The sequence below is a fragment of the Anas platyrhynchos genome, chromosome 2, assembly GCF_047663525.1.
Source record: "Anas platyrhynchos isolate ZD024472 breed Pekin duck chromosome 2, IASCAAS_PekinDuck_T2T, whole genome shotgun sequence".
In the NCBI taxonomy this organism is placed as follows: Eukaryota; Metazoa; Chordata; class Aves; order Anseriformes; family Anatidae; genus Anas; species Anas platyrhynchos.
The window spans coordinates 95413299-95438533 of NC_092588.1; the positions used below are offsets into that span (position 1 = coordinate 95413299).

Consider the following 25235-nt stretch of genomic DNA (forward strand, 5'->3'; position numbering starts at 1 on the left):
TGAGTCTGCAGGAGTGACAAACAGCATGAGGAAAATTGCAATGGCCACTGACTGAGTTTTGGAGGTTTGTTTTTTTGGGTAGGGGGAGAGGTTGATTTGGCCACCTCCACTGCTCTAAGTCCATGTTTCTATATCCTCAAACTCCTCTATGACAAGATGCTTCACAAAGAAACTGCACACAATGCCAAGTTCTTCCCCAAGCTTTCCACAGCAATACCACAGCTCTCAGTATGAGCAAGAGCAGCTCTCTGCCCACTGGCCAGGCGATGGTCAGCCAGGCTGCAAGATCTCAGGCCAAGCATCATAAGCCTGTTAATGGATTTGCTAAATTCCTGCTGGGTGAGGTATGCTTTCTGCAAGGTTATGGTTCAGAAATGCACTGAAGGAGGCCGCAATCAACAGCTTCTAATCAAAGCTGCTGTTATTTTTCTTTCCCACAACTGAGGTAGAGGAGGTCCAAGAATGAGATGTTTGAGCACATAGTTAGCGCTCAGGTATGCTTGCATCCAGGGCAGCTTTTTCCTCTGCGCTTCAAACTTTTGGTCCCCACTGACCATTGTATGCTAAGCACAGCATTAACAAGCCTTAAGTGAATTCAGATGGGCTTCCTGTAATTGCCCCTAAGTCACAGACAAACAGGGTGTAATCTAATTACATCAGCAGCCTCCCCTGCTCTTCACTCCACCCTACAAAGCACAGACCCTCCCCAGAGGGCCAGGCAACCAGGTGAAGTGAGCACATTTCTGCACGTCCCCGTTCAGTGCTCAGCGAGTTTATGCATAATGCCCACTCTGTGCAGCTCCAGGGACCTAGTTCAGATCAGCTTGTGGTCTCTGAAATCATTCTCAGCACACTTGGCCAGTCTCTTTGGTAGGCAAATCAAATTTCTGAATTGTCCGTGCTCCATTGAGGCTTTCACTCCTCTCTGCTATGCATAAGCTACAAGAAAGGAGACATGATTCTTCGGTCGTTCCAGTTTCATGCTGGTGTTACTTGACTGACTTCAGTGGATTTACTCCTTGTGTATACTGCTGTGACACAGCGAGGTTCAAAGATGGCTTAATGGCATACAGGGATGTACCAGCAACTCAAAAATGAGTCAGTAGGAGATTAAGCTGCATGGAGTACCATCAATGCTTCCTAAACTGATGGCTGAGCAGAAGTATCAAAATCAGGGCTAAAATAGCCATTTCTTCCATGGTGTAGGGGTGGAATGTGAAATAAGGAACAGGCAGCACAAGAGGGAGAGGGTGAACTCATAGGGGGTGAAATGACAAAATACTCCTACACCCTGCAAAAGAATCTTTGTAAATTGTGGCTCTCAGCCCAAAGGTTTGACCCCAGAGGATATGGGTGTCAGTAGGCAAATGTAATAGCAGAAGCAAACATTGAAATGTAATGTCAGTTTCTTCTTGTAAATCTCATCTAATCCAAAAAAAAAAAAAATCCCATGAGAAAGACTTGGATAAAAAGAAACCAGGAGAAGAAGAACATAGTTTAGCTATACAGAGTCATGCAAACTACAAATAGCCACGTTAGGAAAAGGCTAAGCTGCTCCCTGGGTCAAGTCAACTGAGCCACAGTGACAGATCCCTTAGCTCTCCATTTCAAGGCCAGGATTCAGAAACGTGCCGGTGTGTGGTTTGAGCGAGGTGAGAGATGGACAACACTCAGTTGGCCACAACTCACAAGCACAAGGTTCTCAGCAATTTTTAATCCGTCAACCACCAGGCAGTTCTGAAAAAATAAAAAATAAAAATGGAGCTATCTTGTATCTTGGTTCCCCATCTGTGTCATTTGCAAACATCTAACTGTCAAGTTAAACCTAAAATACTCAATTATTGAATTTTCCCCCTTGCAGACCAACTGGCTGCATTTAGGGGCAGGTACACAATGGTACACAGACCTCAGGTCGACTAACACTGCAGCACCAAAACAAATGCCTGGGTTTTTCAACATATGTTCACCCACTTTCTAAAGACGGGTTGAACTGTCACCAGCTGGCTGTCTACAGTGTTCTTCAACAACTGACTCACGGGAAAGACAGCTCACATACTCGAAGGGACGTTTGTCTGCGTGACAAGCAGGCACATCACAAGTCACTTCAAACCAAACAGACCTTACCAGGTTTGGCAGAAACTTCTGAAGTTACTCAGCAAGGCTCTTACCAAGTATCTCATGGTTTATTGATGCTGAAGCAGATATGCATTGCCACTGCTTAATTAACAGAAGCCTGTAACTGTGCTTAACTTCTCTTTGCCTTCCTTTTCCTCTAGGAAAGGTTAACTTTTCACACTGAGCCTTTTCCCCTTTACATCCTTCACTCACCACTACAGTGATATCCTCAGTAAGTGGCTACGTTTGGTGCCCAGAGCAATTTCTGCCTGACCAGAGCATGGCTCATCAAGCCTGCACGTGGAAATTCAGCAGGGAGCCAGTGGTGCCAGGCAGGTTGCTTTGTTTCTCCACTCAGTCCTGAACTGTGAAGTTTGTCTCCACAAGGAGAGAGCTTTTACAGAGCCTTTCTCTGGGAAGCTCAAGCTGGCTTGAAGACAGGATAGTAAAGGGAACTTTGTTTCATGTGTTGTTTTTTTTAGCACTTTCCCTTCCAAGGAGGGCTCATTAATTCAGTGCAACTCAGGGCTGGTTATGTTACAGCTCTCCCTTCTCCTCAGGCATCCCTCCAGCTTCACCCTCTCCCTGACCAACACAAACCCTGCTCCAGGTCCAGCCTCAGCTGTCTCCCCCCCAGCTGCACCCCACCACCTGCTTCCAGAGACCCTGCAGCACATCCTGGGGGTAGCAACTTTTTTCCCCTGGCCAAATTTGTCAGCAACATACATCTCCCTTTTCAAACTTTCCATACACATCTCTTTTTCCATTTCTATGCAGGGAGGTGTCTCATGCTCAGCCTTCCCTTCTTATCGTTTCACTGAAATGCATCCTCCTCTTCCAGTCCGACATGATCTGATGTTTCCTAGCCCTGAGTAAGGGTGCATTTTTTGATGACCACTATGCCTGCTCAGCTTGAGGCTCTACACAGAGACAGGAATGGTTTCCCAGGTTAGTTCAAGGAACCTGCAGCAAGTGTCGGGCTCCTGCAAAAGGAGACAAAGGGGAGACAAAAGCCTATGGGATTTCTACCTCTAACACAGAGCCTGGATCACCGAACAGCCCAAGCTGCCTCCCCCCACCATATGTCTCTTTTCTTTGGCACTATTTTCAAATGAAGGTAACAAGCCAAATGCAAGATGCTGAATATAAGCAAATCACACAGGCAGCAATACAGTATTTTCTGGTTTGACGAAAGCTTGCTGCTGTGCAAACTGTACAGCAGCATGGCACAGACACGTCCTACTACATACTTCCTTCATGAATGCTGATCTCTATCTCATTTCCAGTTTTTGCAGCTCAACCTTAACTCCAAGGCAAAACCTGGCAAGTAAAGTATCAGCCATAAAGCAAACACCAACACACACCACCACAAACAACAAACATATTTGTTTAAAAAACTCAGTCTGGCCTTTATTTTCTGATCTCACTGAAGTCCCAGAACAATGCAACTGAATGGGTTTGGCTTTCCATTTTGTGTAACACTGTGTTCAGTAGAAGACCAGTTTTGGGAGGGACTTTTGGACAAAACAAAGATTGTTGGAAATCTTCTTTCTGCCAGTGGCAAATCAAAAGTCTCAAGTCTTCTGATTTTAGGCACACTGAAGCTCTTCTGGGGTCATGCCTGGGAGTCCTGACACTCCCAGTACCAGTCAAGCTCTAGGCAGGCAAATTGGAATATCTGGAAAGACTAAAAAATTTCAGTGGAGACAGTGAGTTCTCCAGAGCTGAAGACCTACTAGGATTTGACCTTTAAAGCATTTCTGCTGGAGTCCTCTTGGATGCTTCTCACCAACTAAGAGTCATCTCCGCACTGATGACTAGCAGCACCTGCCTCTATTCCCTTGCTTTTCACCAAAAAAGACAGTGACAAGCTGCCTACAGGTCAAGGGGCCCTATGGATCTATCCCACCCAAGCAGACAAACTGCTTCCTATACTCAACCAGAAACACCCGCTGCCGTACTGAGGCAGTCCGCAAGAGGAGGAGGCCCAAAGTGCAAACCCATGGCACGACAGGCCACAGCCTCTAATTCTCCCTTCATCACTTAGGAGGAAGGAGAAGGGTATTTTCACAACTCTTCACAACTCTACGTTAAGGGCTATGTGACCTATGAAACAAGGAACAAGACTCCCACAGATTCCTGGCCCCAGCTGCCCAAAGTGTTCCCCAGCTGCTCTACCTCTTTGTAATTTAATCCCAAACACCGGTAGAGCAAAGAACAAATGCATAAATACTTTCATGGGAGACAGCCTGAGTTGCATTGCCGCACAGGTAGACACAAGTATCAACGCCATGTATTAGATTGTTCTAGAAAATCCAGAGGGAAATCTCTGATTATTCCACACAAGTTGAGATTCTGGCTTGTATGCCTGAAGAGCAACAGGCGAGTTGAAAGTTGTTTAAATCCTACTGAGATGAACATTTGACTATAAATACCTTGTTTTGACTTATGGCCCCGAACTTCCACTGCCCTGTATCCTGTGAAACAACTCACAGCTGCTTGAATGCTGATGAGAAAAAGAAACAAGATCCAAGATCAACAGCTCCTGTGATTTCAAACCAACTTTTCTCCAACTTTTTTACATACATCATGTAAGGGATATCATTTCCCACATCATCCATGGTATTTTAATCAATATCCTAACTAGTGCCCACCTCAATCCAACTCATTTAGTCTTGTAATTACAAGTTTAGAGACAGGACAGCACAGCTGTATTAAATTAAAACTGAGTATCGTGGTGGAGTTTTCCAGTCAGAGGTACAAACACTGTCTTAGTCTGAAGCTCATTTTCTGACTTTCCTTCCTCTGTGGTCATCTTCCTTCAAGAAGCTACACCCACTGTTTGCTGCCAGCAAATGGAAACAGCAGCGCAATACCCGCTCTTCTAATTTCCCTAATAATAGTTTCAGGCCCTAAGAGGTTTTACAGGAATAAAATAGTAGATAAAAGAAAAAAAGACAGAAAAGAGAGACCACAAAGTTACACATGTTACTAGAGATATATATTTCCTGAAAAACACTCAACTGCAAACTCATGTATCTTTATTTGTCAGCAGGACTTGCAGAACATGATCCTCTCTGCTTTTCCCACATTAATAGTCACAGTGACTTCACAAGCCTCACGCTGCAGCTCAAAACCATCCAAAGTACATTTTAAACAGATTTTGATACACATAAGAATATGCACACATGTTTGCACTTGTTATGATCACAAGAATATAATCTATGTAATCTGATCGGTTCCTACATATGGAGTTTCCAGCACCACACAACGCAGACACAATTTAGGCTCGCCTACTTAAATAAGAAAGCTAGTTATAAAAACCCAGAAGTACAGGTCACAATAGTGCTGGTCCTGAGCTGCAGTGCAAACACCCAACACTGACAAGCAGGAAACATGATGGGAGGATTCTGGAGATACACAGTCCTCTTGAATACAAGGTGAAAGACGTGTAACTGCCTTGGCAAAATACATTATTTAGCAGCAAACAACAAACCAACCAACCAACCATCTTTTTATGTTACTAAATTAACCCTATAGCTTAAGTACTTCCCGTACAATTAATTTTATTCTCTTCAATGAAAGGATACACAAGAGGAATCCATCCCCAAAGTAAGCAAAAGCCTCAAAATCCACTTCTTCCCCCTATTCATTAAATTGCAGTGCTCACAAAGGCAGTTAGTATTGCACTTGCGGTGCATTTCAGATGCTTCAGGGGGACTTTTAATGTTTTGCCAAAATCAGATTCAAGGGGTAGAGCATCACCCCACAGTTTTCCTTTGAGCACCAAGTGCTGGGAATGTTTTTAACCACTCTGCCTGTTTACTGACCCAATGAAATGCACTGACATGCAGGTGTAGGCAGAGAGGGAAATGCCTTGCATGTGGCTCTTTGCAACCCAATTCCGTTTGGTGCAAACTCTTTGTAAGCACAGTTACAACACGTGGAGGCTTCGGTAACTACCAGCACTCTGTTGGTTTTTGCCCAGCACCCTCAGATTATTGTGCCACAAGGCTCTGGGCATGCGGCCTTGAAAGACAGGATAGGACTGAAAAATGCCAAGACCTGGTATTAAACACCTTTCTACATTTGAACACTGCTCAACAGCAGTTGCAAATCTGAACTTGTTCACACTGGCTTCAGACAATGCTCAAGGTTGTACTTGCAAACAACATTACGTACGTGTGTTCTATAGTCTGTCTTCCAAAAAAAACAGCTCCTCCCACTAGCTTAGAAAGGCCCGACATGTTTGCTAAAGAAAAGGTTTTCCCTGCATGCAGAGACTCATAACATATACCAAAGAGAAACTCCGTACTTCATTAAAAATAAATACACAAACCTCATAGCTGCTGAGCCATCACTGTTCATAGCAAGCTGGCTTAATAAGATTTTTGTAGCATCTGTTGAATAAAGGCCCAACACTGGGAAAATGATTACTTTCAGTAACAACCTGCAGAATATGCAGTGCCAGACACAATCCTACAACTGAACACAGTCATGGATCACTAAATGCCAGCTGCAAATCTTCACAAACAAAGGAAGTCTCTACAAAATTCCTGTAGTTTCTTCAAAAGCTCCCCATGCACATTAAAAGAGGACAGCAACAAGAGAAGCACTGACCTTATTTTCAACCATCAGGGGTGTTGGCTGATGGAAAACTCAACGTGAGCTGGCAACACATGCTTGTATCACGGAAAGCCAACTGAATCTTCGGCTTGCATGCAAGTGAGATGGCTCATGAGCATGTAAGACTTTCCTCATTTTAGGCACACAATGGATAAAAACACTCTTCCCTAAAAATTAATGGAGTCCAGCAAAAATTACAGCCAGCCTTAACACTTCAGGTCCTTGGTCCTCTCAAACTATGCCAGCAGTCACAGACCACATACAAATGTACTTTGGCTAGTCTAGCAAAGCAGGATGTCATCCGCACAAATGGAGCATCTCATGACACTAATTTTTAAGCAGAATTACTCAGCAACATCAGTAATGAGCTCTGCCCATGCATCAAGGATACAAAACTCAGGACACCTTTGCATATATTTGGAAAATGTTTTATCTTGTTTCCACAAGCTAATCTCGGGGAGTACAGTTAGCCCTCTGCCTTCGAAATTAGTCTTTATCAGGGCATCTCATCTTGTTTAACAATGAAGTGTCTTTCACAACCTTAAAATTTCAAGTTCCTTCAAAGCAAGTAACAAGTCACAAAGGAGTTCAGGAAGTCCTGTCACGCTCATTCAACCACTGAGTTTCAGAGGCTGTGGCTAACATTTCTCTGCTCCAAATACTGGAGGTGTGGCACACACCTCTGCTCCAAATACTGGTCATCTTATTTTTTACTCCTACAGAAATGTCACCATAACATGTTCTACAGGCACAACCATATCAAGCTGTGGAATTGCACAGATGTAGCTATGTTTGTTGTTGTTATTGTTATTGTTGAACCAGTGCAAAAGAAGTTTGCAAGCAAATTCCTACTTACTTGAATTATTATGCCTGACAAACATTCCCTGTAAGGAATCCGGGATTTTATCTTCAAGGAGACTACTGAAGTAAGCAAAAATTTGCAGAACAATGTCCCAAGACTGCCACCAATCACTTCCTAAGTGGACACATGCCTTTGCTCAGAGGACACAGTTCTGCAAGGCCAACCTCCCCTCCCTGCTGCGTGGTTAGATTTTTCTTTCAGACCACCGTGGATTCTCTGTAACATCAACTATTTCCTTTGATCCAGCAGAACTTTACTTGCATTCAAAGTGGAGTAACTAAGATTAGAATCTGAGCTGTTAAATACAGATTTCACAGACGTGTTTCTGCCATTTATTTTAATGTACAGGAGCTTGGCTAGCACTGTCAATACCTAATGACTTTCCAGATGTTCTCTAAGCAATTTTGTCTCCTCTTTCCTATCCTCACATAAACCAGTAACAATTGCATTGTGTCGTATGGACTGAGGAAGTGAAGGAATAGGAGGGACTTCCAGGAATTTTAAATTTAAATATTTTTCACCTGAATGTTATTTTTTTTTTATGCATATAGATCTACATATGCGTGCATTACACAGACATAAATAGATACCAAGAGAAGAAATGGAATGCTTGGTCTAGCCTTCTGTTTCACGTTTTTAAGCAATGTCACTTCAGCACAGCAAGGATAACTACTATTTTATGGTTCTCTGTCCTTGCTTGACTCTATTTGGGTTTAGAAAAGCTCTCTATATTAAGGCTTCTCATTAGCTGTGTGAAGCCCAGTACCCTAGAGACAGTATTTAATTCAACTATGACCTGCCTTCTGGGCATTTCCTGGCAAATAATGACCAGATGGAAGCACTAGAAGCTGCCAAACATTCAGTGCAAGGAAGTGCCAGAACAAGGGTCTTTACTACTGATAAAAGCTATGGAAACATCAGAATGCAAAACAAAGCTGCTACCTTTTTTTCACCCCCATCTGCTTCACTAAAGCTGTGATTTCTGCCGCGATGGAATTGAAGGCGCTGTTTTTTACCCTGAAGTTGCATGGTAGCACAGTAGCAAATGGCCAAAATAATTTTGCTCCCTGTGTCAAATCATTATGTTTATTCTTATATTACTACCAATCGTTAGACCCATTTACTTGCCTCATTTGCAAGTTCCTCAGACTATGTTCTCATTTTCCATGCTCATCACCATGCTCAGACTTAGGAGTCGTGCCTGATAAATAACTTTCAACATTAGCCCTGGCTGTGCTGAAATGAAGGCTGCTCCTTCCAGCAGAGCAGAGGGGGGTGTACCCTCATTCTCTCCCGTGATCCTGTCCATGACGATGCCATGAAATTCCTGTTAGCCTGTGGATCAGATTGCAGACCTGTGTCCAATGTGACATCTGTATTTCTGCTACCCTGGATGCCAGTTCCACTGCAGCTACTGCAGGCACCCATAGTGCTCAAGGATAGAGGACAACTTTTCAGCTTCATTATGTTTACAATTACCATGTGCAACACTGAACACTAAGGGCGTTCAGCACCAGTTTTGCAGTAGAGTGAACCCTGTTCATCATCATCATATTCTTAGTGCAGCCACACTGCACTACACAGCCTGAACAAACTCAGTAAAAAATCATAAACCCTTTGGGGGCTATCGCTCAAAGGCCTCCAAATTCACAGCAATACAAAAGCCAAACTGTTTTCCTCCCAGTGTCTATTCTCAAGAATAGATCACCTGAACTGATGCATCATCAGCCTTTATATGGAGCATGGCTCATACAATCACAGAATATCCTGAGCTGGAAGGGACCCATAAGCATTATACAGTCCAACTCCTAGTTCCACGCTAGGCTACCTAAAAATCAAACCCTATGTCTGAAAGCATTGTCCAAATGCTTCTTGAACTCCAGCAGGGTCAGTGCTGTGACCACTGCCCTGTGCCAGTGCCCGACCACCCTCTGGGTGCAGCACCTTTCCCTAACCCCCAGCCTGACCCTCCCCTGTCCCAGCTCCATGCCGTTCCCTCAGGTCCTGTCGCTGTCCCCAGAGAGCAGAGCTCAGCGCCTGCCCCTCCGCTCCCCTCGTGAGGGAGCTGCAAGCCGCCATGAGGCCTCCCCTCGGCCTGCTCTGCTCGGGGCTGAACAAACCAAGCCGTTGTTGTGACTTTAGCTGCTCCTCATACATCTTTACCTCTAGATCCTTTACCATCTTTGTTGTGCTCCTTTGGACATTCTCTAACAGTTTTATGTCCTGCTTATCCTGTGGCACCCAAAACTGCACACGGAGCTCGAGGTAAGGCCACACCAGCACAGAGTAAAGAGAGACAATCCCTTCCCTCAACCAGCCAGCGATGTTGTGCTTGCTGAACCCAAGACGTGTCTGGCCTTTTTGGCTGCCAGGGCAAGCTGCTGGCTCATATTCAACTTGCCACTGACCAGAACCCCCAGATCCCTTTCCATGGGACTGCTCCTCCTGCTTCACATCCCCGAGTCTGTATGTAGATCCAGGGTTGCCTTGTCCCAGGTGCAGAATCCAGCACTTGTTACATTTCATGCAGTTAGGGATTGCCCAGCCCTCTAATTTATCTAGATCTCCTTGCAAGGCCTCTCCACCCCGAAGGGAGTCAACAGCTCCTCCTAATTTTGTATCACCTGTGAACTTACTTGGGGTGCATTTAAGTCCTGCATGCAGATAATTTTTAAAAGCTGGCCCTAAAATGTACCAGTACAGTCACAGGTGGACAAAGTCACACCAGCAGGATAATACACATGTATACGCAACCAACAATTTGCACCTACATAGGAAAGGGAGTACCAGCCATGCCTGTAGAGCAGCATTCACACCAGATGGACTTCTAATGGCCACGCAACAATTATTACATTAAAGAAATCATACCCCTCGCAGTCATAATTATACTGGTACAAAATCCATGTGCAGACCAGGCCTTAAATCAATCTGGGGAACCTACACAAGGGATTGTTCCTGTTTAATTACATAGCTGTTTAAATCAATTTGTTCAAATCAAGACTTAAGACCTGAAATCATTTTCAGTAGGGAGGGTGGTTTTGTTACATGCATGCATGCTGACCTTGTAAATTAAGTCTCTGACTTTGACAGCTCACTCATATGAGCTACAGGCTTCTTGTATGAATAATAAACAAAACACACTAGTGTAAACGCTTCTGCTTTGGTGGTTTGAGGAAACCAGAACAATTCTAAGCAACTACGGATAATGCTGTGGCAAACTGATAACAGTGAAGGGTGGTGGTGTACTGCAGCAGCCCACAGAAAATACCAGTCCTGGCTGCCTTCGAAATTTAACTCTATTTTAATCCTCAGGACTTTGCCACCATTGCTGCTACGTGGGCAAAATGTACCACACTCACAGAGAAAAGGACAGTAAGTTGCAGTAGGCCTCAGCACGACTTACCTAGCTCTCAAACAAGTAGACAGTACAACGCGTTTAAGCTCAGCTACCTGTGCCTGGAGTCGTATAGCAAATCTCTTGCTATGTTGAGACCATCTTAAGCCTAAGAGTGCTTCAGTGGTAGGAGCAACACTAGGAAGCTTGGCAATTTTGTGATTTTATTTGCCCAGCATATTTTCCTTTCTCTGCATTCATCTACACATTGCTTCTTAAATCTTCTATTTAAAATTCTCCTGAAGCTCAAAACAACAGAGGCAGGACCAAGTCCTTCATCTGCAGAGCTCTCACTCAAGAGAAGTCCCTCATTCTTGACTTAGACCACACACCACTAAAAGTCCCAAAACCCAGCAACATAAAGTCACTGAGATAAGGGTGTGGGGTGGGACCAGATAACCCAATACCCCAGCAGGTGCTACGGCGGCCACTACAGATCAAAGAAAAGGCGCAATGCCAAGTGAATAAGAAAAAATAATAATAAAAGATCTGTTTTCTGTGTTATAGGGCTCCATCAGCAAGGGACACAATACTTTATGCCAGAAGTTAAACACTTATAATATTTAGCCCCATCACAGCTGTTGCTGTATAAACGTGTCTTCTCATAGAAGAAAACCATGTTACACATTTTCTGCTTGTTCAACAGCATCCACAATACCATGGTCCCATTTTAACCGTATCAGTGCACTCCGCAGACATGATTGCACAATCCTCTTTTAACAGAACTGAAATAAGCATACCTTTTCCTGTAATTTTAATTAAACGTGAAAAACACTAAGCTACCACTTGAACAACGCTGGTTTACACCTTTAGTTTCAGTTTTGTTAGCAGTCTTTAGCTTAGAAAAGCAACTAAGCTAACTAAACTCTTTACTTAGTTCTGCAAACAAAAAATGGCTCACCCAAAAAATGAATCATACAACCTGCTGCCTGTGTGATAGACACTACAAACTGTGCCAGTATGAGAAATCCAAGAGGTGATCGTCACTAACACAGCTATGCCAACAAGTATGTACGTTTACGCTACGACAAGCACGCTTTTAGCACTAATAACTGCTTTGATCATAAGAGATGGTTTTGCTATTTCCAGCCCTTTCCTAGCTAAGGCTACTTCAGACAGATCTTTGCCAGCCATACCAGCAGCTGTGCCTAGAAGAACTACATCAGTCTTTCAGCCATTTTCAACACCAAACCAAGATGTGATGGCATTGCTAATGCTCCTGCGCTGCTGTTAGCACTGACAAGGATGCTCTGGAAGGACCTGTGATGGAAATAGCTCTAGTGTCTGCTAATCTCCAAACAGCAGACAGCAGGAAAAATAGTGTACTTGCCACTACTGCTAACACAAACATAAGGCCTGAATAGTGAGAGACAAATGGTGTTCAAAGCACAGAAAAGCAAATAGCAGCCTCAAGACCTTGCCGACAAAAATAAAAAATAAAAAAGTCTCCCTTCAAAGAAAAAAAAAAAAGACTGATTTCTCATCAAAATATTACAATGCTGACTGTGGGTTGTCTGATGAAGCCCAACAAATCAAACACTGGCAATTCCAGATGCTTCCACAGCTGTCCCCTCATCTGCTGAAGGTCAGAGCCCCAGAGCCCCAGCAGTGGAGCAGATGAAAGGAGGGTGCCCATGCACCCTGCATTGCTGGTCAAAGGTAGGAGCATGGCTAGAACGTAAGCAGGCATTTGTTTCAGCCAAGACAGCTGTAGGGCATGATACTCTCTGACAGAGCCTCACCTGGTTTAATGCAAGCACTTGGATTGCAGCTGGCTGCTCCTTAGTCTAGGTAAATTTGGGTGCATTATTGCAGTGCAAGTTCAGCACCCCAGTCCACTCCATGCTGGGCATCCAGCCTACACTACTGCCACAAGAACTGAACTGTATTTCATGACAATAAATGACAAACAGAACAAGACAATTGGGAAAAAATGGAGAAGTGTCTTTGATTTGAAGGCCGGGAAAAAAACTTGTTTGTATCCAATCCCACAGCATCTCAAGGGGAGTTTTACAGGAACAGCACTGGAATTAAAGGTCTGCTGTACAGAGAGAAAACAGCAAAGAAAGAGCTGAACTATCCTCTACATTAAAAAAAAAAAAAAGATATTTTTTAATGCATGGTAATCACTCAAGTGGGATGAAGGCTTGTAGCTGCCTGCCAGCACGGTCTTTGGAGTCACTTTCTCATGTCTGCCATGTGCAAAAAAGGCATTGTAGCCTTTCCTAGCTCTGCAGATTAAAGATAGACCGCACTTCATCTGACTTTTTCTTTTGCAATAAAATGTCCATAATTCACATTTAATATGCTGCAAAGTCATCTGCCTTCCAAGCACGAAAGCTCATTCTGCTCAATGTCACTGATGATAGGTCAAATTTAAACTCAGTATTACAGGACAAACACTGCATTGCTATTAATAATAAATAATTGTGGTAGTATTTTACCTTAATAGAGCATCTTACCGCTTTACAAAATCTGAACCACAAAAGCAGATCCACAGCCAGAACCCTGCAACCTCTTAGTGATTTGTATAGGTGCAAAGGAATGAGCAAATGAATTACAGATTATGTCAGATCTGTGGATTACTTCACTGCAGTCGATGATCCTCCCACTTCAGGGGGAGGTCCAGCATTTCAACATGGGGTTCTCATGAACACCTTCCTGACAACAGGCCTGTACTGCTTGCGTGCTAATGGGACAGTAAGGATCCCAGCAGCACAATTAATGTTCCTCTCTAAATGAAGATGCTCCCTCATGACCACAATCAATTATAAAAGCATCAGTCAGCAAACAAATTTAAAGGATTGTCCTTAAGAGGATCACACTCTGATGGACAGGGAAAGTCATATCCTGCCTGCACAGTCCACAGGTAGAAAGGGTTCCTACCTGTCACTACTACGATAAAAACATTTCAAAAGATAACACTGTGTAGACAAAGCTATGAATAGGTACAGTGAATATTCAAGACATAACTTAGCATTTCTGCCCATGACTTAAGATGAGACAGGAAGCAAAACCACAGTCAACAGGGTAACACCTCCAGAGACATGCTTGAAGAACATCTGGCATTTGGTTCTCCCCAAAAGCAAAACATTTGCTCCCCAGAAACATTTACATGAACCTCTGGAATAAATTCTCTTCAGTTGAGTTGACTTGATTTAAGCACCAATGCAACCAGAAGCACAGAGATGGCTGCAACTTCCCCTAAAACTTAAAGATGAAATATCATCAATGACTTCTCAGGACTACCTGCAGCAAACCATTTCATGTGATGCAGCAGCTATTTAGCCAGACAGACACAGAGCAACACAGAGCAAGTTTCAGGGATCTGAAGTCGTATTTAAGTGAACAGGGGCAGAGGGAGAGATTCCACTGAGAAATTTTATGTGTTGACAATTTTGCATGAGGTAAATCAGAGTGATACTATCATCTGAACCAGGACCTCTTCAGATGCTAAACACAAGTAAGGATCCTGGTGACACATTTTATCTTTGCTTGCAAACACATCCCCCATTTCTGGTCAGGCTTGGGACCCAGATGTATTGCTGATGCACACAGGCATGGGAAAAGCAGGCCACTGCTGGCAAATGTTCCAAACGTTTCTACCCAGAGAGAGGAGAAAAAACACCCTTACTCAAACACTCAGACTGTTTTCTGTGCTCACCCAAGTGTTTCTCCACCACCAAGCAGCAAGTCAACTGGGACATCAGCTTTGCATTATGCAAGCACCCATCTGCCACAACTACAGGGAATTAGAACAAACAGCAACACACAGAGTAACTCCTAGCAAGCTGGACAGACCACAGGCAGGAAACAGAAAGGCTCTGATAGCCCCATCTTGTAAAAGCGAACAGGAATTAGATTCCTTTCACAGAGAAGCAGCAGAGAACACCAGTGCCTTTCACATAAAATGCCACAGCTTTTCCTTTTGCTTTTGGTCATTGTCCAAAACAGCCCCTCATTTCAGGTGTTCTCTTGAACTTGCCCAGCGCTGGTCTAGCTGCTAAGCACTGCAGAACAGAGCCGGACCCTGCTTGGGAGCCTGTTTCTAACAGAGATGAACAGAAGATGCTAGAGGAAAAGTGAACATTCCAAGTTTAAAGCCCTATTTCCCCCCATTTTCTACCTCTCAGCTACCAGGAAGGGATATTTTGGGGACTTCCTCAGCTAGGGTTGTTATTCACACTTTTGTGTTTTAGCAGCATGCCTAAAACACATTTACAGCAGCAATACCTGCCTACACATCTGACACGGTAGTGAAAACGGAGCAACCACGTGCTTCCTGTGGCATTGTCCAAGCCCACATACACAGCTGCATGGACACCTACTCGGCCCCACTGCTACCTCCAGCACCCGAAATAGGCTGGTGAGCTGAAAGGGCTGAAAATTCACCATGTAAACACAGACACATGATGGAGACACCAGCAGCTGCTTCCCCGTGCTTTTTCTTTTTGATAGTGAAACTGCCCCACATGAAAATACAGCTCTGGGCAACAAGTCACTTTAAAAAGTAAAATACAGGTTAGAAAATTATTTTAAAAAAAAAAAAAAAGAATTGGGTCCTGTGTCCTCGCAAGCCAGATATGCCTCTGTCCACATGTAACCCAGACCAGGGTGGATAACAAATTATCCACGCCTTTCTTCAGTCTTTCCTGCTGCAATGCAGGACATCATTTTCAGTCCTCCTGAAGCCTCACTCTGTGAGTAAAACCTTTGGTTTCCCTGCCCATGTGCCATCGCTATTGCTAGCTGCCATACCATGCCTCTTGCGTGAAACCTCAAGAGAAAAGCAAACAAAAAACAAGTTTGCTTTTTTTTTTTTTTTCAAAAAAAAAAGACCCACATCCTTTCCTTATGATAGAAACTAATGTTTTTCCAGCTTTTGTTTTCCTCAGCAGAGGACAGACAGCATTGCCCCTCCTTACCCGAGGATTTTGAACCCTTCCCACTTGATGAATGCATTGCACTTCTCCCCTCGAAATGTCAAATCCCGGGGCTCAAAGCAAACCCCTCGCTCCCTGGCTCCCCGGTTCCTGACGCATGAAGCACAAAGCAGGAGCAGGAGCAGTGAGGGACCACCACTCTCACCCTTTGCTTGTCTCTGTGCCAACATGCAAGAACTTGCATTTTCACAGACCCAGGGCCTGAATTCAGAAATCAAGCAGTAAGACAAACCACCTCTGAAATAGCGGGGAGAGAGGTGCCGATCGGTCTGGTTGTGACAATCCTTTGAGTATGCGCTCTAAAAAAACGCCGTGTGTGGCGTGTTACGGCGTGGTTAATCGCTGTTTCACGATTTCCCCGCGTCTCTGCCCACATCCTACCCCCTGCAACGCATGCAGCTGGCAGCGGCGGGGGGCAGGCGCTGCTGGGGATGTGCGTGCATGTCGCAGTACCACCTTCCTTTTGTTGTCCATCACCCCCCAAACCCCGGCTCCCCCTTCCCCATCCGCAACACCCAGCGGGGCACAAAGCACCCGGATCCCTTCGTGCGCGGCGATCGCATTTTTTTTATTATTTTTTTTTTCCCCGCCCCCCCCAGCCCCAAGCGGAGCTCACCAAGCGTCTTGACGGCCACCTGGCGGGTGAGCGGCGGCGGCAGGTTGATGCACACCAGGTCGACGTCGTGGTGCAGCAGCACCTCATCGATGCGGCTGGTGTGGAAGGGCACGCTCAGCTCCCCGGCCAGCTCCTCCGCCTCCTCGGCCGTGCGGCCCCACAGCGCCTTCACGGCGAAGCCCTCCGCCTGCAGCAGCGGCACGATCACCCGCGCCGTCAGCCCGGTGCCGAACACCCCAACGCCAGGCAGCATGGCGACGCGACGCGACGGGACGGGACGGGACGGGACGAGCCCTCAGCAACCCGCCACCGCCACTGCTGCTGCTCCGGGCGAAGGGGGACGCAGCCCCCGCTGACTGCGGCCCGCAGCGGGCCCCGGCGCCCCCCGCTGCCTCAGCTGCGCGACGGCCGCCGCCATATCGCGGGGGGGCGGAGTGGGGAAAGGCGGGGGGGGGGGGGGGGGGCTCAGCGCTGCGCCCCCGCCATGTCGGGCACGGCCGCCCGCGGGAGGGGCAGGGACAGCAGGGAGGGAGGCGGGGGGGAGGGAAGGGGGCGGAGCCTCCACCCCGCCCCCAGCAGGGCTGTGCCCCGCCCCCGCTTTTCCATTGGCTGACGCTGCCTGGCGGCTCCGCCCCTCTGGTGCCCTCGGAGGGTGAGGGCGCGCGGGGGGCGCCTGGGGGCGCCTCAGGGTGCCGTCTGCCTCAGGGCGCTCCTGCATTCCGCAGGGACGCAGCCGCTCCCCAGGAGGAACGTACTGCAGAGTCCTCCTCACAGAATCATACAACCATTGAGGTTGGAAAAGACCACCAAGATCATCTGGTCCAACCACCCCCCTACCACCGATGTCACACACTAAACCATGTACCCAAGCACCACGTCCAACATCTCCTTGAACACCCCCAAGGATGGTGACGCCACCACCTCCCTGGGCAACCCATCCCAACGCCTGACTGCTCTTTCTAAGAAAAAATGGCTCCTAATTCCCAAACTAAACCTCCCCTGGTGCAACTTGAGGCCATTCCATCTAGTCCTATTACTAGCTACCTGTGAGAAGAGGCCGACCCCCAGCACCCCACAGCTTCCTTTCAGGTAGCTGTAGCGATCAATAAGGTCTCCCCTGAGCCTTCTCTTCTCCAGACCAAACACCCCCAGTTCCCTCAGACGCTCCTCACAGGACTTGCATTCCAGACCCCTCACCAGCTTCATCGCCCTTCTCTGGACTCACTCCAAAGCCTTGATGTCCTTCTTGTAGCAAGGGACCCAAAACTGCACACAGTACTTGGGGTGCGGCCTCACCAGAGCAGAGTACGGGGGGACAATCACTTCCCTAGCCCTGCTGGCTATGCTATTCCTGATACTAGTCCTGATACTAGTCCTCGTTTGTAGGCTGCTTATAAAAGCTCCCCCCAAAAAAAGTTGTAGATAGGTGAAGGTTTATCTGGCTGCTTGCAAAAGTTGACCAAAAGTCACCAGTCTACAGGTCTGGAGGAGACAGGTGAAGGCCCAACAGAAATTGTTATCATATTCCTATTTGTAATTATAGACTTCTCATTATTTTAGTGAGCACAAGTTTATGAAATCTATATCAGGTCATTGTCTGGAAAAATTTTCAGTAAGGCAGACGAAATGGGAATTGAGGACTAGGGAATGAAATTATTACACTCCACCAAGTCTGTCATTTTCCCAGAGAGAATTTTTGCTTCCTTTACTTTTCAATTTTATTTATTTATTTATTCTCCAGTTAGGGTAACATAGTTTTGCAGAGTTACACTGAGCAAGCAGCACCTAGCCTGGAGAGCCCCAGTTAGCCAAGCCAAGCCAAGCCAAGCCAAGCCCTGAACAGGTGACAACTCCAAATCTGAGCTGGGGCTGCATTTCCCCCATGTGGCGCATGGACTCGTGGGCATCCCCATACTAGTTTGTGCTGGAGCAAGGTGCCATTATTTCTCAACTAACTGCATGAAATAGGGCAACCACCCTGTATTTGTTTGTCTCTGTGAGCACCCAGAAGGGCTGAGGGAAGCCAGTGCGGGATTATTTTGAGTAACATTGACTGTGTCCTTTCTGAACTACACACAACTGCCAAGATTGGTGACAGCAGAATCTGTGCTCACATCCATAGCACTGCTTGTACTGGCTGCTTTCTGCTGACTTTACTATCAAATCCAGGCAAGATTTTTTTAATTATTATTATTTTTTTGTGTGTGTGCAAAGCAGGAGAGGTTAAGGCAGCACCAAAGTGCTCTGCTTTGAAAGCACATCTAACCAGGACTGAGGCTCCATGGGCTGCATGTATTCCAGGAACCCTGAAGCCTCTTGTGTTTCATATATCTTCAATATCTTTCAATTTCTAAGTCTGCCAGTCTTGTCAAGAGAGCCAGCATTTAATTCTTACAGCTGCTACAGCTTCCTTCAAGGAATACATATGCACATGGATTTCTGTGACAGACGATAATTTTGATCTTCTGTGATGTTTTTCTTAGCCTGAAATAAATTATTAGCATAAAGCATTAAGTTGCTTGTGGAAAATAATAATAACAACAACAACAATAATAATATATATATATATATATATATATATATATAAACTTGACAGGCTGTAGTGGGTTTACGTGGCAAGGCTTTGGTAGCAGGGGGCCATAGGGGTGGTTTCTGTGAGAAAGATCTAGAAGCCGCCCCATGTTTGGGAAGGGCCCCATTGTTTTCCAGATCTGAGCCAATAAGCGATGTTGTTTTGCGCCTCTGTGAGAGCATATTTAAGACAGGGAAAAAACTGCTGCGCCACACAGCAGCCGGGAGAGTCAAGGGAGTGAGAAACAGCCTTGCAGGTGCCAAGGTCAGTGTAGAAGGAGGGGGAGAGGTGCTCCAGGTGCCGGAGCAGAAGTCCCCTGCGGCCTGTGGTGAGGACCATGGTGAAGCAGGATGTCCCCCTGCAGCCCATGGAGTACCACGGTGGAGCAGGGTTTCACGCTGCAGCCCGTGGAGGAGACCACGGTGGAGCAGGTGGCCCTGCACCGACGGAGGCTGCCACCTGTGGAAGACCCCTGCCGGAGCAGATTCCGGGCCGGACCTGTAGCCCGTGGAGAGGAGACCACGCAGGAGCAGGTGATCTGGCAGGAGCTGCTGCCCGTAGGGGAGCCAGGTTGGAGCAGTTTTCTCCTGAGGGATGGACCCCGTGGTACGGACCCATATCTGGAGCAGTTCTGGAAGAGCTGCTGCCTGTGGGAAGCCCACGCCGGATCAGTTCGTCAAGGACTGCATCCCGTGGGTGGGACCCCACAGCACAGGGGACGAGAGTGACCGAGAAGGAGCGGCAGAGAAGGAGTGCTGTAGACTCACCATAACCCCCATTTCCCCGTTCCCCTGCGCCGCTCGGGGGGAGGAGGTGGAAGAGGGTGGATGGGGGGGGAGGTGCTTTTGGTTTCTTTCCTTTGTTTCTCACTTCTCTAGCTTGTTAGTAATGAGCAATAAATCTTACTATCTGTCTTCTTATGCTGAGTCTGTTTTGCCCGTTACACTAATTATTGCGTGGTTTTCTCGTCCTTATCTCAATCCTTGAGCCCCTTTCACATATTTTCTCCCCATTCCTCTTTGAGGAGGGGGAGTGAGAGAGCGGCTGTGGTGGAGCTCGGCTGCCCACTCGAGCGGAACCACGACGCAGGCTCACATGGCCCTTTTCTGATTCTAAATTCTGTAAATGAAACCAACTTGCAGGAAATAAGAAAAGTGTTGCAGTCATCATTTTGATCCTATTACCTATTTCAGTTGAGTGCTGCAACTCCAGGTTGTTACACTATACACAATGCACAACTAGGTACATCACCAACTTTATGTGAGAAACCCTAACTTAATATCTCCTCTACAGAATTCTGGTAGTGTTGTTTGCAAAATTTTGAAACGATCTTTTCAGTTGGATGCCAGATATTTTGTGGTACTTTCAGTACTTATACTGAACTTATACTTACAGTATATTATTTTCTTCTTTATTACATTTTGGGAATATAAATATCAGAAATCCTTGGGGGTTTTAGTTTTTATTTAATTATTTTCACTCAACTTTTATTTAGCTTTGTATATAGTTTTATTATTATCAGCCTAGCTAGTAAACCAAAAATACTAGACATAAAAAATATAGCAGGGTATGAAAGGATCAATCAAGTATACGCAATGTGCAAATGCTTGTTATCAGTTGGCTTAAGTAAAATGCGGAAAGTTGGTGGTCTTCCAGATCAGCCCTTAGCAGAAAAAAGTCCTCAATCTACTTTTCAAAGGTGTGAAGGTCTTCCCACATGTTGCTCAGGTTTCTGTCCAGAGCCCACAGAAGTCACCAGAAAGATGTAGATCCATCTGATAGAGCACTGGGATCCCAAACTCTTTCATTCTTCTCTGCACTTAAATTTTGCTTTTTTTTTTGTTTGTTTGTTTTTTTACGTTTATACTCAGACACCACAGCTGCATTTATCAAACATCTCATACAACAGCCTGAACAATCGAAAGAGCTGGATAATACATGGCTTCTGCAAAATCATGAAATGGAGCTTACTGTCTCTCCAAATACATCTCAAATCCCAGGATTCCAAGATTAATTAACTAGTTTCTACATAAGCCAAACATGAAGCAGCAGTGAGTTTTCATTAACTAGTTGGCTCCTGATTGGGAATAAGGTGTGTGTTCTCCACCACTGGGCTACAATAGCTTTGAGACTGGAAAATATTTGCATAGAGATAATAGTGCTTCAGAGAAGAGAAGAGGAAAAAGTGGTGATTCAGACCTCTCTGGTTCTCCCACTCAGCTTTACTGAGTCATCTATAGCATTAGAAATGATCTGTGAGCTGCATTGCTCAAGTCCTTTTTTACATTTAACACCACGCAATTTGCAGTTCTCAGGCCAACTTAAATGTGATCTTGCAGACAGCCATACACATTTAGTGTGTCTTTGAATGTGTTTCTACTGAGACAAGCCGCAGTGGGTTCTTGCTATGGGATATAAGGTTAGCAACTGCTTTAACGTTTGAGTATTAAATGGTCCAAAGTGCAGTAGAGAGCACTAGACAAAAGTAGAACACGTGCTAGCAAGGAGTTCATAACGCATTCGGCCATACATCGATCAGGTCAGTGGGTGTTTTGCCCATACCTAGACTTGCTGAGCCCATTCAGTACATTTTAAGAGTTTATTCTTTCCCAGTTCCCAAAGCCATTCTTTACAAGATTTGTATGCTGAGTGTGGATGGGCTGTAAGAACACCAGTGAGTCTTCAAGAATCCACATCGCTAACAAGATACTTCTGAAGGCATTGGTACTCTGTTCATTAAGGCATAGAGAAGGATCTAAGCAAGTACAGTTTCCACTCTTGCACAATATAAACATCCTGTGAAGGAAGACAAGTGTGAGTATTCCCTCTTTACTTGCATAGAAACTGGTGCTCAGAGAAAAATGATGTTCTCTCTTGGGTCCTCAATTTCTGGGTGCTTGAGACCAAAATGCTAGGAGACCCTTGCAATTTTGGACTAGCTGACTTTTGAGAGCTCCTACCAGGACAATAACAGGCCATTTTCCTGGAGAGCTCAGGATGCTCCAGATGTTCCTACCAGGCAACCAAAGACCCTGGACAAATGCAATGGACTGGGCAGCAGTAGCTAAAGTTTGCTAAGCTGCCTTAACAAAGCCATCACCCCTGTCATACATAAATAGACACATAGAGAAGGGGATTCTCATGTAGGTACTTTGTGGACAAAAAAAAAAAAAAAAAAAAAAAAAAAAAAAAAAAAAAGTAGTAACAGGGTGAATGAGTCATACTGAAAATTCTGAAAAATGGTTTTGAGCCTAAGCAGCAGTTTGTGCCACATCACACCTGTTAAGTGCTGTGCGAATAGCTGTAATGTGCTGCAGAAGTGATTATTATTTCAGGAATAGAACATTCCACACCATTTGCATGGCAGCTGAGATGTTTCTTTGGGGTGAAAACATCAGAGCATCATCACTTCATTAGTCACGCGGGAGTGTGTGACTGCAAGCACGTGTAATTTCAGGGCTTCTCAGCCTTCCCATGCAACACGTGTTTTGAACAGGTTCAGCTGAGTGGAAACCCACTTTGATAGAGGAATGCAGTGGAAGGATGCTCTGCGCTGTGGTCAGGCAGTCATCCCCTTGTCAAGTATCTTCTCTCCGGAAGTGGCCAGGACTTCAGCAGGGCTTGCAAGAAGCCTTGAGGGAGAGGTTATGGGACAGGTTTTAAAGGAAAATATATCTGTTGAAGGAATCATTTTTAAATGCCCACATGTTAAATACTGCAGATTTTGGACAGCCCTCCAGCACACTGCAAATCAGCTCTACTTCACGTTGGAAACCTGCTGCTGCTTGACAAAGACCCAGTGATTCAGCCTGGGTAGGCATGAATTTCTTTGTACTTGTTGCAACAAGCCCAGGTAGGCACCGTGTGAGCTGAAAAAGTACTGAGTCCCAGGAGTATCTGTTTCCTGGGAATAGCTGAAGCTATCTAATTGCCCCTGAGGAGTCCCTTCCAACCTGAAGTACGATCCTGTCATCCTAGCCAGCCTTCCTCACTTGTTTCCATTTCGATTGTGAATTTATGGCACATAAATTTGTGGGAGTATCACCATGGGGGTCGACAAGCCCTGTGGTTGGTGATAACATCGGACTCCTGACAATGAAGCCAGCTGTGAGGAATGTAAGCAAGCTAGAAGGAGCAAAGAAGGGTGGGTGATTCAGGAGATGCCTTGCTGTCTCAAACTGCTTGTTCTCCAGCTGTTAAGACATGGAAGTGGCTAAATGTTTGCTGTTGCAAAGTTGTTAACCAATGGTTAACAACCTGAAACTGACTCCTAACCAATGGTTAACAACTGGTTAATGGTACTAGTGGGAAAGTAGAGCTTGTAGAGCTAATGGTATAAGAAGGGAGCCTGTCCTCAATAAAGGTAGCTGAAGTTACTAATCCTAAAAGAAACCCCGGTGTCCACGTGGTCATTACGCCACATAAATTGATTTGGTACTGTGACTATTTTTAATCTGATCAGAAAAACAAGCTTGTCAATGAGTCCTTCCTTTCATGCATTGAGAAAAAAAATGTTAAGAAAAATAATTGGTTAGGTCTACTCCAGTACTGTAGCATGGACAGGATTCATGCAGTTTTCTTTCAGATATTCTTTCAGATTTCTTTCTGCACTGCTATTGCTTCCTTAAAATCATGTTCTTTATAACCATACTACAGTTAAATATGAGGCTTTAGATTTGCCAATTGTACCAATGTGAATGTGTTGAAGTTTGGCTTGCGTTACCTGGTCTGTGACCTTTTTTCATTAAATCAATGACGGTCAATCGTGTGTTCTTTATTTGTGCAAAGGGTAAATTTAATCCCATGCAGTTTCTCAGCTACTGGCTCTTTGCAAATTCTTCTTTCGCTGAAGTAGTAAAACCATTATTTGGCATTCTTTCCAGAGGCTCTTTCTTCGGTCCAGGTGAGTACTGAGCGGCATAATGTCTGCAGAGAAGAAGGTGAGCGTGGTCTGCCTCAGAAAGGCCCTCGCCTCTCCTTCTGGGAGCAGGGCGCCTGGTCCACTCCACCTTCCTGTTATTCCTTAATAATAGCTCGGGGTGTTAATTTGAAGCAGATGTTAGGCACTTTCCTTATCCATCCACCCTAGAAGACTTCTCCTTCCCTCCTAAAAGCAGTGCCTGTTTGCCATGGCTATATTGAGTGCTGCACAGAAGCGATAGCCCACCTCCCTGCTTTATTCCCACATAATCCCACATGAAGGTTGCGCAAAGAAGCAGCCAGCTGTTTTTTTTAATCCATTCCCTCCTGGTCAACAAAGGTATTTCTTATTTTTTTCAAAGTTGAAGACTTCCTTCTTGAAATTAATCATTTCCCCTTCCTCTTTCGCCTTGCCCTGCACGTGTCATCATTCAGCACTGGTTGTGTGTGTTTTGTAGCTTGTTCCTTCCTCCCCCAGTGAGCCCCAAGGAGCACAGTAAGAGCTGTCAGTCTTTGGTACCCAGGCCAGAATTATAACCCACAAGACAATCGGGACAGAGCTGCTCTTTCAGGCAATCTGCAAATTGAGGAAGGCAATAAGGCACTGTATTTGATGAGGTTGCCTTTTTTTTCAGATGTTCTTTGAAGTTGTAACAGCTTGAGACTGACTCCTAACTACTGAAGGTAAACAGACAATTTCCACACTAGAAATTCCTGTCAATAAATAAGCAAGGCTCCTGCCTCCTGAAATGAAAATGCAGTCAAGGAGTACATTCAAAGGAGCTTTATTTCAGAGGAGAGTGTTTCTTCCAAAGTATTAAAATACAGCTCAGATAACTGCATATCATCAGGCTTCAGATATTAATCAGTGGGAATAACACAGATGCTTACTATTTTGAGAACTGGTTCAGCAACTGTGGTTTATCAAATACACCCTCATGAAAGGACTTCAGGATTTCTCACCGCAGCGAGGGCTGCAGCAGGGAGCTTCCTGGTGCCACACACCACCCCTATAGCACACACGATGTGCTTCAGCTATATGCTCCTATATGCTCCAGCTGTATGCCTGTCTTTGGATGTTCAAGGTCACATCACCTTTTGACACGGGGCAAATGAGCAAAAGTGGATGAATGAGGATTGCGTAGTAATAGGAGAATATTTCTTTGAATATTAATCAGGCTGCGTTA

At 45.3% G+C, this 25235-nt stretch overlaps 1 protein-coding gene across 1 annotated transcript in view; it reads right to left on the reverse strand.

Moving 5' to 3' along the window:
- GFOD1 (Gfo/Idh/MocA-like oxidoreductase domain containing 1) overlaps window positions 1-17013 on the reverse strand; it is a 66685-nt gene extending 49672 nt beyond the window's left edge. The window contains exon 1 of the mRNA XM_038174430.2: window positions 16557-17013. Coding sequence (XP_038030358.1) covers window positions 16557-16809 — 253 coding nt within the window. The 5' untranslated portion in view covers window positions 16810-17013. The remainder of the gene's footprint in view (window positions 1-16556) is intronic.
- Window positions 17014-25235: the final 8222 nt, after the last annotated feature.